This window comes from Scleropages formosus, chromosome 4, assembly GCF_900964775.1.
Source record: "Scleropages formosus chromosome 4, fSclFor1.1, whole genome shotgun sequence".
Taxonomy (NCBI): domain Eukaryota; kingdom Metazoa; phylum Chordata; class Actinopteri; order Osteoglossiformes; family Osteoglossidae; genus Scleropages; species Scleropages formosus.
Genome location: NC_041809.1, coordinates 17112129 through 17132711, shown reverse-complemented (window position 1 = coordinate 17132711; position 20583 = coordinate 17112129). Strand labels below are relative to the sequence as shown.

The 20583-nt window shown below is 43.4% G+C and overlaps 3 protein-coding genes across 6 annotated transcripts in view; 1 reads left to right on the top strand and 2 right to left on the bottom strand.

Moving 5' to 3' along the window:
* The window catches only part of hlcs (holocarboxylase synthetase (biotin-(proprionyl-CoA-carboxylase (ATP-hydrolysing)) ligase)), a 36608-nt gene extending 29231 nt beyond the window's left edge, over window positions 1–7377 (bottom strand). The window contains exons 1-6 of one of the 3 annotated variants that reach the window (XM_018755522.2): window positions 7338–7377; window positions 7002–7217; window positions 6089–6238; window positions 3531–3693; window positions 2103–3118; window positions 1627–1809 (exon numbers count right to left, since the gene is read on the bottom strand). In XM_018755522.2, coding sequence (XP_018611038.2) covers window positions 1627–1809; window positions 2103–3118; window positions 3531–3582 — 1251 coding nt within the window. In that variant the 5' untranslated portion in view covers window positions 3583–3693; window positions 6089–6238; window positions 7002–7217; window positions 7338–7377. Of the gene's footprint in view, window positions 1–1626; window positions 1810–2102; window positions 3119–3530; window positions 3694–6088; window positions 6239–7001 lie in introns of all 3 variants that reach the window. The other 2 variants (XM_018755521.2, XM_018755520.2) reach the window with 2 other exon arrangements.
* Window positions 7378–7447: 70 nt separating this feature from the next.
* Window positions 7448–9912, top strand: ripply3 (ripply transcriptional repressor 3). Its single transcript, XM_018755523.2, has 4 exons — window positions 7448–8048; window positions 8129–8192; window positions 8942–9015; window positions 9370–9912. Exons 1-4 carry the CDS (start codon window positions 7942–7944, stop codon window positions 9527–9529), a joined length of 405 nt encoding a protein of 134 aa, XP_018611039.1. The 5' UTR covers window positions 7448–7941; the 3' UTR covers window positions 9530–9912.
* Window positions 9913–15058: 5146 nt separating this feature from the next.
* Window positions 15059–19530, bottom strand: pigp (phosphatidylinositol glycan anchor biosynthesis, class P). Of its 2 annotated transcripts, XM_018755340.2 has the most exons (5): window positions 19122–19530; window positions 17777–17867; window positions 17264–17336; window positions 16996–17114; window positions 15059–15728 (listed from the first exon to the last, which is right to left on the bottom strand). In XM_018755340.2, exons 2-5 carry the CDS (start codon window positions 17856–17858, stop codon window positions 15604–15606), a joined length of 399 nt encoding a protein of 132 aa, XP_018610856.1. In that variant the 5' UTR covers window positions 17859–17867; window positions 19122–19530; the 3' UTR covers window positions 15059–15603. The 2 variants fall into 2 exon arrangements, with proteins under 2 accessions (XP_018610856.1, XP_029107423.1); XM_029251590.1 differs by lacking the exon at window positions 19122–19530 and having other exon boundaries at window positions 17777–18303.
* Between the last annotated feature and the right edge of the window lie 1053 nt (window positions 19531–20583).

Genomic DNA, 20583 nt, shown 5'->3' with positions numbered 1-20583 from the left:
TCTTGGTTCTGGCACTGATGTGCTGGAATGATCTCCCCCTCTCACTCAGAACTGGTGAATGTCTGTCTACATTTAAGAAGAGTCTTAAAACTGACCTTTTCCGGACTCACTTCTCCCATGATCTCTTAAGTACATGTAATTTGTAAATAGTCATGTTCTATAACTTCAGATCATAATTGTTGATGAAAAGATAAACTTTCATGCAGCTACTTGTATAATGTAAATGCTAAAAAAAATGTGATTAGGAATTGTTGATAATTTAGGTAAACCTTTATGCACCTAGGGGGTGCAGTGGCACAGGAGGATTGGCCTGTGCCTGCTCTCTGGTGGGTTTGGGGTTCAAGTCCTGCTTGGGGTACCTTGCGACAGACTGGCATCCCGTCCTGGGTGTGCCTCCAGCCCTGCACCCTGTGTTGTTGGGTTAGGCTCCGGTTTGCCGTGACCCCTGCTCGGGACAAGCGGCTTCAGTCATGGTGTGTGTGTGTGTGTGTGTGTGTGTGTGTGTGTGTGCGTGCACAGCTACTCATGTGATGTGTATTAGTTCATATTATAGGAAGCAACAAATTAACTGTGCTTTAGAATCAAGTGTCTGCATCTACAGTAAGTCTGTTGATGTAATACACACATTGTATTCCCTGTGAGATGTATGTCGCTTTGGAGAAAAATGTCTGCTTAATGAATAAATGTAAATATAAAATACATTTAAAAAATGACAAAGTAAACTTACTTTGATAAACTTAAGGTAAAGTTAAAAAAAGTAAGTTTACTGTGACTGGCTTAAGGAAGATGAAAGCTGTATATGAAGTACTTGGGCAAAAAAACAGAGGATGCCAACACAAATACGTGAGTATGCAAGGGAGACCATCGAGCGTCAAATCACAAATGAGAGCATGGGTACACAGTTCCCACAATGCACTGCATCTCAGTTTCTCTCACATAACCCCTTGGTGCAATTTTCAAATTTGGTCTCAGGTTTTCCACACCTGACCAGACGTTGCAGACCAGTTATATGAAAAACCCTGACTAATTCACAATAAGTTGTATTTATAACTGTGGACAGCATAAGTGAAAAATCAGATATCAGAAGATCAAATAATGAGGGATGAGTGTACACATTTTCAGAACCGCTTGTCCCATATGGGGTCGCGGGGAACCGGAGCCTACCCGGCAACACAGGGCGTAAGGCTGGAGGGGGAAGGGGACACACCCAGGACGGGACGCCAGTCCGGCGCAAGGCACCCCAAGCGGGACTCGAACCCCAGACCCACCGGAGAGCAGGACTGTGGTCCAACCCACTGCACCACCGCACCCCCTCGGGATGAGTGTATTAATAATGAAAAAAATTCATAAGTATAGTTCAAGCGGGACAGAAGTCACACACACACACACACATTTTCTGAACCACTTGTCCCACACAGGGTCGCGGAGCCTAAGCCGGCAACACAGGGCGTAAAGCTGGAGGGGACACACTCAGGATGGGATGCCAGTCTGTTGCAAGGCACCCCAAGTGGGACTCGAACCCCAGACCCCTTGGCGAGCAGGACCCGGTCCAACCCACAGCGCCACCTCACCCCCCACGGACAGGCGTCAGTTGTCGATTTTATTTGTTGGGGGATGGGGTCGTACCTGTGAAGCAGAGAGGAGGTATACTGGGCTGAGTGGGGGCACCTGGCTCAGCTCACACCTTAGTCCCAGGGAGCTCAGGATCTCTGTCAGCACTTCATAGCGCAGCGCATTGCTCACTTTGAGCTTTTCAAAATCCTGCAGACTCTGAATATCCTGGGAGTCTGGAGCCACATCCAACTGCACCTGCCGGTACAGAGGGTTAAGAGGGGGTGGGGTGAGTGTACAAGATACAAAGAACTGAACATACAGGAGCCCTGACCTCAATCAAGTCTATGCAGCCACAATGAGAAAAAACTATACTAAATAAAATGTGCATAAGAATACCTAACAGAATGGTTTAGAAAACTGTTAATCCCTCTTGGAGAACAACAGAGGCTGATGAACACCGCACAAATAAATTAAGAATTTATAAATTCCTATTTGTAGCGATACAGTTACTTCCTCATTCTATTGACTCAGTGGAATGACAGCAGTACCTGACACAGCACAGCCTCCCCGCCATCTTTGCCATGTGTCACCCTGACAATGACCATGTCCCTGCTGTCCCCATGCAGCTCTCCCCATCGCTCCACTTGGCCTTCGTACTCCGCCTGCCCACCCTCCTGCTGCACGAATACATGGCTGCTGGCCAGAGCATGAAGCTCAAGTTCGGTAGCATTGGCCTTGGTAAAGCTAACCCTGCAAATGCGGCCCTGCTGGGCATCCCGGGGTGCCAGCTCCAGACCTGCAGGGCAGAAGGAGGAGCAAAGGCTCAACATCTTTCCGCCAAGCCGCAGGTAGGCGAGGATTCGATCACAGAGCTGAGGGGCCAGAGGCTCATCAGACGCCAGCACCAAGAGCAAGGCACTGTTCAGCCAGGGCTCACTGAGGGCTTTCGGGGGCCGCAGATGGTACACGGTGTAGCTGTCCGTGTCAACACACTCAGCCAGAAGAGCATGCACGCGATCAAACCGCCGCTCGCAGCCTCCCGTGTACACCAGCACATTGGGGGGCTTGCCACCAGGGTTGGCCCTCTTGGTCCGAAGCACAAAGCTCTCCTCTTCTCCCCACTCCTCCTCAACCCCATCCCTCCCAGATTCGTAGTCATCTGGAAGGTCGGGGATGTCCTCTGCTGAGGCAAACTTCACTGAGAGGATGGTGCTGTTCTCCAGCTCCAGACACTCATGGCAGCTGGAGAGGTGTAGATGACGACCCTCCATGTGGTAGTCTTCTGTGTGGTGGTCCGTGACTGCTCCAGATTTCTCTGAGACTTCTTGGTCCCCAGGGTTACTCTCTTGTATCTCCAGCTCAGGGGCAATTTGTAGCTCATCACATGCCTGCTCTGCGCCGTTCGTTTCTCCTACCTCTGGCACTTTCCTCCTCTCATATGGTATGTGCTGTGACAGTGGGGTTTCTTCTGTAGCGCTATTCAAGAGGAGGTCTTTCTGCTTATTCAAGTCCAACTTTTGATTCTCAACAAGTTCTTCAAATGCAGATTCCCTGAGCAGGACAGCTGAAAAACATACAAAAGCAAAGTGAAGCATACAAAAAACAACTGTTAATTTTCACTGAATTTATTGAAACACCCTGCTTTTCAGAGCCATTGAATTTACTACACAAGGAGGTGAAGAGTGAAGTGTTTAATGCAGAATATACAATAGATGTTGCCTTCTAGAGTTTTTTTACAAACACAATGCACTCAATCCCATTAATCAAAATAGGTGCTGAAATCCTTACAGAGAACTGGAATAACAAAGGGAGATAATAATGATAGTACTGAAGAACATTTATTGCCAATGAGCACTCTGTGTGCATCCATAGCAACAAGCACCAAAAACACAAATGAAAATTCAAGCCCAATAAGTGACTGTGATTTATGTAGCCAAATAAGAGAAGATTCCAAGTGTCGGACATGTTCAACTCACAAACGATTTTTTCTGGAATAAGCCCGTTGTCCAAGTGCAGCCGGTCTTCCATGAAGGCCACTCCCAGGTGGCTGAAATTGTCAATACTGGCCTCTGCCACGGCCCGGAATGGCTGTCCAGGACTGAGGGCCAGGGGCAGGCAGTAATCTGACCACCTCAGCGTCTATACCAAAGGAAACACATTAATACAGTACTGCTTGAAAGGATGTGAGCCATAGAGGGATGGTTATTTTTCTTGTATAAAATATTAAACTTATAAAATCTAAATGTTAAATCTTCAAATAAACTTGCAAAATTAATAAGTGATTTATACATTTGATTCCGTTTATCTACTTGGTTTAGCCAATGCAACTTGGGGTTCACTTATTTTTGCACATGCACTACATTTTTCTGCTACACTCACACACAATTTCCTCTAATGCAACCTATGCGATTGGTCATTACACAACTATTATGTCAGACGAGAAAAACTGCCTCTCATTAAACCACCATTCCGTGGTAAAACTAAGGGACACAAGGGGTTACCATACTTCCAAACAGCACTGTATCTGTATTTGTCCATTGACAAAGGAGAATAAAAATCAAATGACTGTGTATACATTCAGGAAAAGAAAAAAAAAAAAAATCTATTACTTCTAACTATTTATGAGTGTATCTCAACACATCATCTACATATATGTGAAAAACATCATGCAACTTCATCCAAGAATTAGAAGAAATTTATACAAGCACTGTTATAGCAGCAACAGGTAACACAGTGCTTGGAGCTGTCATCTTTAGACTCAAAAAACCAAGGTTCAAATTCCACTACTGGCTGTAGAACCCTTGAATAAAGTACATACACCAAATTCCGCCAGTAAAGCGCACAGCTGTATAATTTATGCAAGCCATTGCAAGTAGTTTAATAATAGTGAATGCTGTTAAGTTGAGAAAACACCCAGCTAAAGAACTAAAAGTGTTCTGTAGGAGGGCTGATAGTATAGTGGTTAGAGCAATTACCTTTAGACCCAAAGGTTGCAGGTTTGAGCCCCACCTATGGCTATAGTATCCTTCAGCAAGAAACTTACCCTTAATTGCTCTCGTAACATTACCCAACTATGTAAATAATTATAAATACCTTCACACTGTAAGTCACTTTGGGAAAAAAAGCATCAGGTAATTGAGTAAAAGTGCTTCTTGCACTAAAATGCTTAGTTCACAATCCAAAGGGTCAGGTGATGTTGTACTTCTGTTAATAGCACAACAGTGATGACAGTCTGTTTTTACAGCAACTCTCTAGGTGATGCATGGGATGATGGGGGGTGGAGACAAGAGGCAAAACCCCTGCTTCCTGTCTAGGAAGAACCCCCCCCACTCCAGCCCACTCTCTCCTTCAGGCTATGAAGATCAGCCACTGATTTTCAAAGGCATCCAGAGCGATGGGCCCCTCATGTCCGCCGCCAGGTGCACTTCCTCCTCAAGCATGACCGCCTGGCTGCGGCCAAAAGCTTTCTCCTTTTCAAGTCTCTGAGAGAACAAGGGCAGCATTTAGCTGGCCATACCAGCTACACACACTCCAAGGACAAAAGGGGGGGGGGGGGGGAAAAAACACTCCAAGAACGAGACAGTGTAACCCTGCTCACTTTAAGGACTTGGCTCTGCAAACAAAAGCAGAGGCCACAGCAAGTGACTACCGACCAGCCCTCTCCTCACATCGGCCTGCAGAGAAAGGGCTCTGAACCTCACCTTATCTTAGCTAGCGAACGCAGAAGAGCAACAGAACAGAAAGGAGAGATTAGCAGCTGCACAGGAGTCTTTACAGAGAGGTAGGAGGACAGCTGCTAGATAGCGCTATTCCAGCTGAGATCAAAGGAACGTGAAGCTAGCCTCCATTGGACCGATAAGAGGGACAGTAGAGGCTCTATGCTGCACCTCGTTCTACTGGATCTCTCAGGCACACTAGCGACAGCGTGTGACACTATCCAGACCGTAACACACATCTACAAACATGATCAGCTCACACTGCTGCACTTCTCAGTCAATCCTTGAGCAACAGCTTTACTTTCATAAGCTTGTATTACTCCGTAATATCATCTTGATGTTTAGGTAACAATCGCTTTACACAGTTCCACATTTCTCTGAAGCAACTCATGTTAAGTGCCTTGAAAAAGGATAAAGTTGCAGAAGGAAACATCAACTGTCGGACCTGAACCAACATCCTTTAGGTGAGCCACGTCCTAAAAAACTGAGCTTGTCCATGCTCTAGTACATTAAAATATATATATATATATATATATATATATATATATATATATATTTATATATATATAAGGCAACAAATAGCATGGTCTATAAGACATGGACATGTAGCCTGGAGGCTGCTGGATGATACCCCACTTCCTGTTCCTGTTATAGTACAGCAGGACAAGATACATACCCTGAATTGCATCAACAAAAATACCCACCTGTATAAATTGGTAAATTACCATACGTCGCTTTGGATGAAAGTGTCATCTAAGCAGATAAATAAATATAACAATACTGGCTTTATGTGGAAAAACAGCAAGTAGAGTGCATACTTTATTGTTTGATGAGGTATAATGCTTTATGGCAACTCCTTGCTCTGAAGTTGCCTCTATGAGGAAAGCAATATTTTCGCTGTTTTCAGTCTTTGGAGTCGCCAGCAGAGAGGAGCCCAATGGCACAGTCCACTTGCTGAAGTCACAAGCCTGAAAAGTAAAACAATACCATTAATTGACACTGCACACCACTACTCAAGAACACAATGTCTCCTCCACACTACTTTTTTTAAGGAAGGCACGATGGATCCCTGGCTGAAGGACCACTGACACCAGCAGTTGCCAGGATACACAGCAGCTGCAAGTTTCTGGTTATCCCTGGTGTGTGTCAGTGATATTAACTGCCATATGTCAACGTAATAACACAAATGTCAATGGCAGCAATTCGTAATGCAGTGGCAATAACTGGTGCAAGTCGATGGAAATCGTTGGATATTGGTTTATTGATTTAGCTCACACTTTGACCAAAGTGACTCACAAAGATTTACCCACTTATACAGCTAGATCATATTTAGTAGAAAAACTCAGCTAAGGTACCTTGGTCAAGGGTACTTAACAGCAGCAGGTAGAATTTGAACTTTGGTCCTTCAAGGTCAAGACAGTAGTTTCAGCCAGCCACTACACTACCTGCTCATGTATGGGAATGTAACAGCATGTGTTAAAGGTAATAGCTGATGTGTTAGTGTAACTAGTGTATGTTAACAATAATAAGGGGTGCATATCAGTGGTACTAATTAAGCCAAACGTGGTCTCAGTCTCGATCACAAGGCCCAGAATCCTACAGACACCTCCACTGCAAGACAGTTCAACCTGACCAATCACCAGAGCCCAGCCAGAGACCGGCGCGCAGTTCCTGGCCAATCAACTGACAATAGGGAGCAGCGCGCGGCGCTTGACCAATCAGAGTAATCACCTGCGGCTCCGTTACGTACACCACTTTGTTCCCCCGTTTCAGGAGCACTGTGTCTTCTGGCTGCTCGGAGATGGGTCGCCTGGCGCTGTTCAGCCTGTGGACGGGTGTATCATGTCCCCCGTGAGGCGCCCCCGGCTTCACTGTGCAAAACGCGAAGCCGACCCGGCTGCCGCAGAGCCTCCGCACGGCGCTGCGAATCACCAGCGTGTAACACTTCTGGAAGCGTACCCACAAGTAGACGTAGCACAGCGTTATTAGCATGTTTTTAATCACATGGAGCAGGCTACCGGAAAGCTCGAGCGCCCGCCGAGCTGGGTCAACATGGTCAGCACTCACTTCCTGGTCTCGGGGTGGAATGCCCCTCCCATCCCGGGGCTCGTCCCTGACGCAACACGCACGCACTCACGTACGCACGTACATACGCAAGAACACGCACGTCACCAATACCGGGTTCAGCCGCGTGATGGACAGGAAGTTAATATTATAGCGTAAACGTAGCTATGTTGTACAGCAGTAACATACTAGCTTTTGACGAGGCTTTCCATTAGCACACGACTAGTGCATTGTCCTGTTTTGAATAGTTAACCCACCTTCCTTCTGCATGTTCTTCGTGACCATGTCTCTTGATGTCAAATTTCAGAAAATGCAGTTAAAATGTTTAGTTTTACGCCGCAGAGTTACCTCCGTGCTCATTAACTTCAAGGCTGTTTGACTTGTCGGTGCAGGACGGGCCGCAAAACCACGACAGGCACTTGACTGCTCAAGATAAATGGCAGCGTACCGGCCCCACCCCCCAGCCACTCACTCATTCAGCGAGCCCTCCTGTTGACCCGCGCCGGCCATCAGATGAGGAGCCCTTCATAAAGAGCCCTTGTCCGCCCACACCTCTTCACTGAGCCCCGCGCTGCCAGGAGGCCAGTGTGACACCCGGGACCCAACGATGATCCCTCACGGTACGGACACGCGGCGCGGAGCCTCCGTTCACAGCGTGCGAGCGCGTCCGCGGCGGGGCGTGGGAGCCCACGTGGACACCGGGGAGACCACCCGGTGAGATTAAAGTTCCTAAATAAACTTTAAAGCATAGCAGTTGTGTGGTGCGTTCTCATCCGTCTATCCTTTACGCGCAGCCTCCCTGGCATCTGGAGACCCTGGACCCTGACGAGCGGAGAAGACATGAGGGGCCCAGGAAAGGTGAAATAAACGCGGAAATTAATTTTATTGTTTGTAAGTGTCTGAAACAAGACTGGACAACGGCAATAAGGGGCATGTTCATTGTGAAACCAGAGGCAGAGCTCCTCAGCATTTTTACATTTGTATTTATTTAGCAGAAGCTTTTCTCCAAAGCGACTTCCAGTGGATGCTACGCAGTGTTATCAGCCCACACGCTTATTCACCAAGGTAACTTACACTGCTAGATACACTAAAATGGGTCACTCATCCATACATCAGTGGAACACTCTCTCTGTCACTCGCACACTATGGGGGAAGCTGAACAGCATGTCTTTGGACTGTGGGAGGAAACCAGAGCATCCAGAGGAAACACACACTGACACATGGAGAAGCTGCAGCCTCAGACAAAGTAATGTACCCTTATACATTTTATTTATACTGTTGGTATAAATAAAATATTTATAAAATATGTGTAATATATGTATATTTTTTTTTAAATTATGAGACAGTGGTTAGAGTTATGACTTTTGGATCCAAATGTTGCAGGTTCAAATCCCACTCGGCAGTAGTACCCTTGAGCAATGTATTTATCCTAAATTGCTCCAGTAAAAAATGACCCACTTGTATAAATGCGTAAATAATTATAGGTGGATTAACATTATAAGTCACTTTGGAGAAAAGCATTAGCTAAATGAATAAATGTACTGTTTGTTTTTGTATTTGAATGGAAGGTGAAATTTATTCACATTTCAATTCTGACCATGTCCTAGTGTCACTCTGGAATGACAACATCCTCTGACAGACAGACACCCAGAGGCACCTTGGGTTTCCAGCACCCTGTCAGGTTTGTCTGCCACAGTTACACATGTGCTGCTCAATGGCCATATTAACTTAAGTTTTTATGTAGAGAATTTTTATTATAACTGATTTCTGTAAATTTAATTAGTTTTTTTGCAAATGTCATTGTCTGTTATTTGTAATACAGTTGCTGTTAGTTAAGTTTTTTGCTATTTGGTTTTACAGCTGTAGTTGGTTTTGAGTGAAAAATGCTGCTGTTTTTATAGAGGCTATATGACTGGTAGTTTTTGGAGTCTCTGCTAAGAATGGTGTGTGTGTGTGTGTGTGTGTGTGTGTGTGTGTGTGTGTGTGTGTGTGTGTGTGTGTGTGTGTGTGTGTGTGTGTGTGTGTGTGTGTGTAGGCTGTGTTTGCCCAGATCCAAGGCACAGCAGTACTTGTCCCACTTAGGAAAGGAGGTTCTGGCTAGCTTCCCTGTCCAGGCCACACTCCACTTCTATAACGATGACTCAAGCTCTGAGGATGATGAGGAAGAAGATGACCCAAAGACAAAAGAGGCTTAGGCTGTCGGGCCTGAAATTTTGGATTGCGGAGCCAATATGGTTACTTGGGGGTGGGGTGTGCTCCATGTTTTGGAAACATGGCACTGAATGAGCTGCTACAGGAAGAAAGCCAAGGACTCCAAGAGACAAGGATAATCACCTTGGACACAGACAGGAAGCACAGAAGGGGACAGGTCACTGGCATCCTGTGACCATGCAGTGGGATGCTGTCACTACTGGAACAGTGTAAACACACCTTTAACCTGAATGCTGCTTATATTCCTTTTACAACATCCTGCAGTCTGTGGATCATGTATCGAAAACAGTGCCTTTGTGTCCCTGCGCTGCAAAGACTGAGAAAGAGCAAAATACATTGCACCATGTTTAATACGAAAATACATGAATAATTATAAAGACTTAACTAGAGTAAACAAAATGCTTTAGATTAACTTTTTAGAAATATTGTTTTAGTAAAATCTTAAGTACATTTTGTAGCAAAATATTAATGTGCCTTTAATACGTTTTTTTTCTTAATAGCAGTGACTTTGTTTCTGTTTAAAGTGTCAGTTCTGTATTGGGTATACATGTAAATGCAGTATTTTTCTACATACTGAGTAAAAATTATTCCAGTATGGGAGTTTTGTGAGTGAATTCTTCACTTTTCCATGAACTGGTCAATGGAGCAATTGTATCATCTGCAGCTACCAATAAACTTGAACTTCTAAAGACAGAAATATTACAATCCCATTAATGAAAATCCAAACTCTTACACATTGCTTATGGACTTCATTTTGGACAAATATTATTGATTTTCAACATGAGGCTGCAGGAAAAAAAAATTAAGTGGAACATAAAACATGTAGTCATATCACAAAGACATGTGACAGAGTAAAAAAGATTTAAATTGAGATTGGTTCTTACAAAAAGAATAATCTACTGTTTTACATGGATATGCATGTTACACATGCCTAAATTACAGTCATTATAAAGAGAACTATTAGACCTGATGGAAATTGCATAAGGCTACTGCACACCAGTAATAAAGTAGTGACTGAAGATGCTGGCATAAATAAATGTCGCCTTTGGACTACTAAAAGAGTGCAACTAAAAAGTGTGCAAATAATAGAGAGAGCTCAGTACCATTTGGACAATAAAAGGTGCAAACCACCTGGACAGCTACACTCGTTACAGAAGCTCCAGGCTTTCGACCACCTGACTGTGGAAGGAACTCCTCTCTGTCTCTCCTTCATCCAGGGGGTCGTGCAGAGGGGGACACTCATTGTCCACAGTGGACAGGAGGTCCTTTACACTCCTCCTCTGTACCATTTCCTGCAGAGTGTGCAGCCCAACTCCCAGCATCTAACCAGACATCATCAGATTTTGCAAATAAACTGATTTGTAATATTAATTTATCCATGAAACCATATAGGTAGAAGCATATTTGTGAAACTAATCAGTAGTATTTATATAAAATGTAAAAATCCCTTCACCCATCATCAGCAACAGATTGTTCACTGCAGGGTCCCAGTGGTTTGGAGCCTATCCCTGAAGAACAGGATGCATGGTAGGATGCTGAGGAGGCCAGACTGTCAGTAAGCTTTTGCACAATTTGGAATAGTGACATATTAGAGTATTACCATGTTGAGCTACTTTGATGAAGTATGTGTGATGGAAACGGCTTAATTGAAACTGTGGCCTCGTACAGATGAGACATCATTCTGAAAAAAATGCCAAAGCTCTACGTTTACATGGGAATGTGTGGGAAACCCCGCACATGGCATAGTCTTTAAAACTAATGAGCCTATCTATATAAGGGCTCTGGGGGTACGGTGGCGCAGTGGGTTGGAATGGGTCCTGCTCTCGGGTGGGTCTGGAGTTTGAGCCCTGCTTGGGTTGCCTTGCGGCGGACTGGCATCCCATCCTGGGTATGACCTCTTCCCCCTCCAGCCTTTTGCCCTGTGTTGCCAGGTAGGCTCCGGTTCCCCGTGACCCCGTATGGGACAAGCGGTTCAGAAGGTGTGTGTGTATAAGGGCTCTCTGTATCTGCTCCCATTTGAACCATTGACAGATGTGTCTGTTGAGCACAAATTAAAAAACAGTTTTTCAGTTTCATTTTTAGAAGTTTCTTCCACAGTGTGGACACAGTTGGATGGAACATCATATGAAAAGTAAAGACGAAGTCCAGAATAGGACACCTTAAATCCAATTAATACCTTGACCCTGATCAGGACAAGTGTTTAATGAAAATGGATTGATGGTTCGATCTATTTCAGTAAAATTTCTCAAAAAGAAATATAAAATAAGATAAAAATGTTAACAGAAAGAGGGGGTGCGGTGGCGCAGTGGGTTGGACCGCGGTCCTGCTCTCCAGTGGGTCTGGGGTTCGAGTCCTGCTTGGGGTGCCTTGCGACGGACTGGCGTCCCGTCCTGGGTATATCCCCTCCCCCTCCGGCCTTACGCCCTGTGTTGCCGGGTAGGCTCCGGTTCCCCGCGACCCCGTATGGGACAAGCGGTTCAGAAAATGTGTGTGTGTTAACAGAAAAATTTGAATATATCAAAAAGGAGAGGGAGTAGCATGGTGCCAGACGATGTTTCAGTCATATGGATTTTGTTAACTAGGACAATGCTTGTGACCTATGAGATGCCAAAGATCCGTGGAAATATTGCATCTGTTAGACAAAAACAGCATTATCATAACAATGTCTTTCAGCAAAATTAGTGTCAAGCAAATAAAGACTTTTTTCTGACTTCATGAAAGTGGTGGGTCACTTTTTGGCTATTAAAAAGTCGAAAGCTTTTAAAATTTTAGTCTGGTTGGCAGTTTTCAGGGAGGAGCAAAGCGGTGGGACAGGTGTGGCTCATCTGTGAACTCTGAGTCTGCAGGTCATAACCTCGGTGTCCTGCTGCCTTCCCCAGCGCCTCGCATGCAGAACCTGCTCTGGAACGAGACGTGTTCACGATGCCAGAGAAAATCGGAAGTCCAAAAACGAAGAAGCGTTAACATCTCAAGTATTAGCACTAAGTATCTCAATTTTTCCTGGTAGATGAGGAGCGAACGGGCTGAGCTGATCTCCTGGTCACAAATGAGCGCTGTGGTAATGTGACGTCAAACGTGAGATGTGAACAATAGATTTACCAGACGCAGTCATTGGAAAAGAGCTTCAGCGGAGTAAAAAAAATGGAGCAGAACCTCTGAGTAAAACTGACATTTCTTGAAATACCTTAACATTGTCTCAAATAAAAATAATGCAATACTTCAATACCTTGCTGTATAAATGGATAAGTAACTGTCGCGTTGCATAAAGGCATCAGCCTAATAATAATAATAATAATAATAATAATAAATGTTGTTACAGCTTTACGTGTGACAGACTGAAAAGTGTTGTTATCCTGACAAGACAACAGAAAAAAAAATCCTTCATCATGATATTGTTATATCAGATGCATTTTCCACTGATTGCTGTGCAATCCAATGTGGTTGTGAGCTGCCGACATAGAAGAGCAACGTGTAAGATGCAGCAATGGTAGCCACTAATCTCTCTGGTGACAAGGAGGACAGTGATCAAAGCTCAGGCTGAAGGTGAGTCAGGGGGCAAGTTTAGCCTGCAGCCACTAGTGCGGCCCGCCACCCCCGGGAACGGTAGTGGGCTTCCTATCATCACAGCTGGCTTGGTTTACAGGCAAGGCCAGGAGGACACGGAGGTGCACGTGGGGTTAAAGGCTGGCCGGCCATCTGATCCCAGCAAATTGTTTGTTTTTGATGCTTTATCTGTGATGCTGGCTGGAGCAATCCCCAACACACACACACACACACACGCACACCCCCGCCCCCCGTCTGTCTGGGAAGATGGCCCGAGACGAAAGGGGAGTGGTTGGGATTAGGAGGGTGGAACAGACAGACTGATGGAGGTGAAAATGCAGTTGATCAAAAGATAGGGAAATGACCATTTCACTTATGGTCTGAGAAAGGTTTGAAAGGTTATGAACTTCTTTGACCCCATACACAAAGACATCACCATGCGATCAACAGGACAAAATGCGGAAAAAAGCAGCGAGTGAGAAAAAAAAATCTCCAGCATGGCTCTTTTATTTGTGAATCCAAGGCAGAGAAAACGGGAACAGATACCATGGCAGGAACGAATAACGTACAAAGTAGTTCTCTTGTCAGGCCCTGTAATAAAAAGTTCTACAAAAAAGAACCATGTGGGAAATCCTGCTAAATATCTTTACATATTTTTGTGTGACTGGATGTTTTCTGTGCATCACTTCCATGCACCAAGTCAAGAAAAAAAGCTATTAGCAATAGCACTTAATTGTGATTCTCATCAGAAGCCGATGAGCGTATGATGACCTGGGGTTAGGGTTCATCTGCAAGTCAGATCTTTGTCCTGTCAGAGAGAAGTGATGGAGTAGCAACCAATCACACCTTGGCAAACTTTTCAGTGTGGAGAGATTCGCGTTCCTACTGCAGGTTCACCTGCGACCACAGGCCTTGAGCAATCACACGGAGTCACTGCCTCCCCTCAACGTCACATTCAATTCATTTTGGCCCCATTCCTAATACTGACATATACAGTTAGACCAAGTGAAGTAAAAAGCTAAAGCACAAGGTGCCCATCCACCTTTAGCACTTTCATCTAGCTGCTATTTGAAAGTGCTAAAGGCATAAAGGCTTTATTGAATATTTGATGACGACTTATATTGAATATTTTTGTATTTAGCATTTTTTTTTAAATAAAGACTACAGCTAGCATACCAGTTCAAATTGTGTGCTGAAGCATCACCTGATGCACTAGCAGATAGCGATCGGCAACAGTAAGCTCCTGCCTTACAGAAGCAAAGAGAAGGTGAACAAGCTCTAGGTGATGTTTCAACATCTACTAGGTTTGAATCCGTCAGGCAAGTTCTGCGTCTTCATCACCCTGCATCGTCACGCAATTCCTCCGACTCCGGTTAATATGTGGTTGTTGTCTGTGCTTCAATGTAAACATTTTTTTCTTATTATTACACTTATATTGGGTATTAGTGAATTTTGTGTGATATATGGGGTAAAAGATGAGATCATGGAACCAAGAACACCCAGCTATCCCCACAAGAGGGAAGAGCTGTATATCCCCGTACTGTCAATGATCTCCTCAATGTGGGAAAAAAAGTGACAGGCCACTGTCCTGTTCCCATGTGAAAAACCGTGTTGTTGCCTCCCTCCCAATGAATCTTCCCAGGTTACTGATGTTTACCCTGAGAACATGCTTTTCTCCAATGTAGAAGTACAATTTAGTGAACAAAATGCATTCCACAACAGGTGAAGAGATACAGATGAGGAAGCGATTCTCACGGTACAGCCGGCGCGCATGTTACACGAGTAGCGGCATACAGAATTGATGAGGAACCCCTGGCCCTGCCCGTGTCATAGCTGATTTAGAAGTAACAAACCAGCTCTTGGTCTAAATTAAGTTCATGAGCAGAGGACGAACTGTTTTTGACAGTTTATTTCTGCCATTGGTTCCAAAAGCTGTTACAGGAAGAATTACTGGAAACAGTTCAGAATAATACAGTTCAGTTTAATACAGTTTATTTTTGTAGAGCTCTCTTCCCACCAAAGTGACAAAGAGCACTAATGATACCATATTACAGGAAGTGATGCTGGAGACCGAAAAGACCAAGATGAAGACAGTAACAAGAAACGACCAACATGTGTATCGCAGCATGTCAGCTGTTATTCAATGTACAATAACACTGATACACAGTATCAACATGTGTTCACTTGGCTGTAATTTCTGCTAAGAACACAGCAATCAGGGTCAGTCTGGTATATAAAACCACTGCTGGTCTTAAACATAAGGGTTGTGGGGTCACTTGTGCTCCCAGTGTAAAATGCAACACAGACACTGAGTTCACATTCAAACTGAGAACATGGTAATTAGCATAGCTTGTTACATATTTAGCTTATCACACAATTCAGCTTCACAGTAAAAATCTCATGCTGAAGTAGCTAAATATGAAATAAAAATTAAATATTAAGAAAAATGTTTTCACATAGCTAAGTAATACACATTATTCTTTATAAAAAAGTCAGCTCTTGCAACTCATTTTGATCACTGGTGAGAGTTTTGAGGTGAAAGGTAGAAAATCTGATTCACTTCACTGATAGAAGCATCTTTTAACCTTGGTATTGTACCCTTCTCATACACTTCCACTTGCTGGCTTCTGGCAAAAGAATCTGCAAGACAACACGAAGAATCAAAGTGATGCAAAAATAGCTAAAAAACATCTAAACAGAGCAAAAAGACAACCTGGACTAAACGGAATGCCATAATGTGTGACATTAATTATTTAATTTCTGTTTCTTTAGATGTGTTCAAAAACTAAAAACTGAAGTTATAAAGCGATTTATGGAATTGATATGGACCATAAAGGTGCAATTGTATTAAAAAAGGACACTTGGGTTATTTTCTCCTAGAAGACATAATGGTTGGACACAGAGCACTGCCACTATTACCACTGTGCTACTTAGTTTCAACAAAATTGAGGTATCAATCAACATTTTTTAATCACAAGATTTAACCTTAACCAATAAACACACTAGTACATGATCAAAAATTGATAAAATGTCTCATTGGGGTCCCTAACCTCTACTATTCATTTAAACAAGAAATTTCTTATTTAACGGATGCTTTTGCCCAAAGCAACTTCCAATGAACTCTACGTAGTGTTATCAGCCCACACACCTTATTCACCAAGGTGACTTACACTGCTAGATACACTACTTACACTGGGTCACTCATACATGCATCAGTGGAACACACTCTCTCTGTCACTCACACTATGGATGAACCTGAACAGCATGTCTTTGGACTATGGGAGGAAACCGGAGCACCCGGAGAAAACCCACACAGACACGGGGAGAACATGCAAACTCCACACATACTGAGCAGGGATTGAACCCATGTCCTCTTGCACCACCCAGGTGCTGTGAGACAGCAGCACTACTCACTGTGCCACCGTGTCACCCATGATGATGATGATGATAATAATAACAACAACAACTTACTAGTATTATTATTATCCCACTCATAGGGGATATACAGCCCCTCCCTATTTATCCCATTTGCTAAATCTTACTTGTATGAGGATGGATTGTTCCAGCTCCTATCTTCACACAATTATTACAGGATATTTCTTTTTCAAAATTATAACGTAATACAGTTTATTTAAATAACAGCAAAAACACTGATTTTGTTAATTTGAAACAATGGATTATCAGTTCAATTGTGCCCCACTGTGAGAAACTAGGCACCAGTGCAAGAAAAAGAAACTTTTGCATTTAAGCAGTCCGTACCCACTCTGGAATTTGTAAAGAGTAAAGACAGTGATGCTTGGTTCTTTCCATCTGTGACTATTAGCTGCCCCATGATGGGGGCGAGTCACACCTTCACATGTCATAATTCATTCCCTTTGGACCAACATGCGCAGGTCAAAAGCCTCACCTGTCACAGTGTCCACAGAGCTCAGGGGAGCGGTATTCATCATGTTCACACCAAATAGTAGAATAAAACACACGCTGGCAGCAGCCAGCAGGTAGACTGGCACAGCCAGGGCCCAGTACCTATAGGGAAGTTGTGATGAAGGTACCGCTGTGAAATAAAATCGCATCTATATCATACTTAGTTTTTTATTTGTCAGGGTCAAGCATATTGGACCTGGCTCATTAACAATGGTCAGACTGTGAGATTAAAAAAAGTTTGGAATACTCACTTTTGAGGCCAGTAAGTAAGCCCAATTGAATGTAGCCAAGACTCTGGCACATATGCCCACACCAAATACAAAACTGCAAAAAAGTAAAATATTTTAAAGGTTTACAAAGAATTTTTTATGAGTAATTATCAAAGAAAATCACTGTCATTGATATAATTAATGTGCTGTATGTTATTAGTGAATTTTTTTAAGCTTGTGTGTTATTACTGTCACGTTATTAGTTGTATTACTTGTATTGTTCTCTGAGGTGTGCGTCGCTTTGGAGAAAAGCGACTGGTAAAGAAATAAATTTAAGCATAAATGTAGTGGCAAACAAAACTAAACAAAACACTTGCATCTCTGAAAACATCAGGGCACCTAGAGTACTGACAGAAATTACTGAATGCAACATTCTACAGCACGTGCGACACATACTTTACACAGACATACAGAAGTTACGGAAAGCCAATACTAAAAACCCAACTTCTTGTAATCATCTAACAAAGAAATATAGGAAAAATTAAACAAACTTACAAAAACCAAACTGAGAGCCCAAGAAGAGGACAAATCCATAGATGGCCCTCTCTGGCAGGGGAGAAGGGGAATTCACCACCATAATACCGACCTGATAGAACAGCAAGGAAAGTGGAAGGAAAGGAGAAATTTCAATTCAAAATAGAAGAGTTGGAAATATTAGCCGCCAGACATGTAGAGCAGCCCCCCAGCACATGGATTGGCTTCTTTTACACATCTCCGTTATCTCATAGCATTCTGCCAACTGACACCATTGTAAACACTGTCACCAGACATTCCATAATGTACATTATCTATCATAATAGTGAGTCCTAAAGCAAAAAAAGTAAAGGTGGTAATAGAAGATAAAAAAGTGAACATAAAAAATTACCAGTTTAGGCAATAATTTAATTTTAAGATGATTTAGTACTATTTAGCATTAATTTACAGCAAAAGACACTTTATGAATAGCTATCAGCGTTACAAGTGATCACTGTTATTACAAGTACTGCCTTGTGGGAGCATTAATTTAAATTATAACCTTTGTTTGTTTTTATGCAGCCCAATAAAAAGCAGCTTCTCAAAGCACTTCTAGAAGAAAGATAAGATTTACAAGTAAAATTCACGGGTTACAAGTACAGCAAAGAAATGAACAATAATCAACATCATGACAATAAAAGTATATAATAAAATAAAATAAAGAAAGCAGTAATATTGCTTTGAAAATTAAAACTTCCAATAAAAGAATAACAAAATTCACCCATTATTATTACTAGGGGGCGCGGTTGGGTGGGTTGGACCTCGTCCTTCGCTCCGGTGGGTCTGGGGTTCGAGTCCCGCTTGTGAGGGACTGGCGTCCCGTCCTGGGTGTGTCCCCTCCCCCTCCAGCCTTACGCCCTATGTTGCCGGGTAGGCTCCGGCTCCCCGCGACCCCGTGGGACAAGCGGTTCAGACTCAGAGCACGACGACGACGATTATTATCTATTTATTATCAAAACTACAAGCACAGCACACCCTGGACAGGAGACCAGACTATGACAAGGCAATCGCGCTCTCACACATGAAGGTGCAAAACAAAAGAGCTGAACGAGCAGCAGAGCGAATTCGTCACTAGAACAGTGAATCTTTCTAACTTCGCCAACTATAATCGTGTCCTTTTTGTATTCAGCATTGTTTTGAGACCCAGAAAGGCATACTTTTTTAACCACTGAAAGTAAGTAATCACGAGAAATACTAATTCTCACTTGCGACGGACGGGCTTTCACGAACTCAGCGCCTCAGGCTCAAAGCGGTGAAGCTAGGCTAGTAGGGCCAGAAGACACCGTCTTGTTAACGAAGAAGAGCACTCTGTTTGCCCCACACTTACCTTTCTGTGCTTTCTTTCCTTTCTTTCTTTTCTCTATACAGTACCTTGTTTTTAAAAAAAAAAAAAAGATGCCAGCGAGACATCACATTGTGCGTACAGAATATACCTAGCGATCACACTACGATACACCACTCAGCTGACCACTGTAACCGGAAGTGTTTTTTCGTCAAACGGAAGTAGTGGTACTTCAGTATTATTGCGCGGAACGTGAATGCGCCGCAGTTCATTGTTTGCGTCTCCCATTAAAGGACGTTCGAAAGAAGGAGTGACGGCAAAGACACGAAAATTAAAAGACCCGCGACTCGTCGATTCATTCATGTTTTGAATAGGAGTGAATCTGTGTTTTTGCAGAATGAAGTTAAAAGCATTTTGTAAATCCGTGATGGATGTTGTACTTGAACCGCGATCCTCACCGAGAAAAGCGGAAGAAAACTGCACTGAACGTTTTTTAAAGCAAACTTTATTGACAAAAAGCAGAAGTACAGAAGTTAGGATCATAAAATATGGAACCAGATCCAAATATTACAACAAACAAACAAACAAATGCCGGTGGGAATACACAGCGAAAAGAAAAAGCCAAGTAAATAAATTAAAAAGAAATTTAAACATAAATGTACGGAAAAAGTAAACAAAGATTTATCACGAATCGGGTAAGACGCCAATAGCACAGTTTTCACGTTTTTTAGAAAGAATAATGCTCTTGTAATACAATTTATTTTACAAACAGGAAAGAAAGGCTAGTTTGAGTTACAAAATTTACACTTATGTGTATACATACACACACTGTCTGAAACCGCTGTTCCCGAGCGGGGTCGCGGCGAACCGGAGCCTAACCCGGCAACACAGGGCGCAGGGCTGGAGGGGGGAGGGGACACCCAGGACTGGACGCCAGTCCATCGCAGAGCTTTCTGACCGGCTGCATCGCTGTGTGGTACGGCAGCGGCTCCTCTTCAGGCCGCAAAGCTCTGAATTCAGAGAGTGGTGAGAACAGCTGAGCCCATCACTGGAAATAAACATCTGGCCCTACAGGACATTTACCAAACACGCAGTTTGAAAAAGGCCCAAAATATCATTAAGGACTGCACTCACCCAGCTCACCACCTGTTTGCAACACTTATTATTTGTGACACTTATTATTTGTACTGCCTTACGTATCAGCACACCCTTGTCTGAATACGTGTTTGTTCATGGCTGTTCACGTCTGTGAGCCTCGTCACAAGCATTCCAATGCCCAGTGTACCCAGTACAACTGTGCAAATGACACATAAATTACTCAGACTCTGGTGGGTCTGGAGTTTGAGTCCTGCTTCAGCTTGTGGTGCAGCGGTAAAACTTTGACATGATGATAGTCACTTAGTGAATAAGGTGTGTGGACTGATAACATTACATAGAGTGCCTTGGAAGTCGCTTTGGAGAAAAGCATCTGCTAAATAAAAATGTAAATACCAGAGGAGATGGCGAC

What these genes read in the sequence shown, in the direction of transcription:
- ripply3 (XM_018755523.2), top strand. Translation starts at nt 7,942, where the DNA reads ATGATCCCTCACGGTACGGACACGCGGCGCGGAGCCTCCGTTCACAGC. An exon ending in GACACCGGGGAGACCACCCG is followed by an intron (nt 8,049 to 8,128) that starts GTGAGATTAAAG and finishes CTTTACGCGCAG; the next exon opens with CCTCCCTGGCATCTGGAGAC. An exon ending in ACATGAGGGGCCCAGGAAAG is followed by an intron (nt 8,193 to 8,941) that starts GTGAAATAAACG and finishes ACCATGTCCTAG; the next exon opens with TGTCACTCTGGAATGACAAC.
- pigp (XM_018755340.2), bottom strand. Translation starts at nt 17,858, where the DNA reads ATGGTGGTGAATTCCCCTTCTCCCCTGCCAGAGAGGGCCATCTATGGA. An exon ending in GGGCTCTCAGTTTGGTTTTT is followed by an intron (nt 17,337 to 17,776) that starts GTAAGTTTGTTT and finishes ACTTTTTTGCAG; the next exon opens with TTTTGTATTTGGTGTGGGCA. An exon ending in CTCTGTGGACACTGTGACAG is followed by an intron (nt 15,729 to 16,995) that starts GTGAGGCTTTTG and finishes GTTGTCTTGCAG; the next exon opens with ATTCTTTTGCCAGAAGCCAG.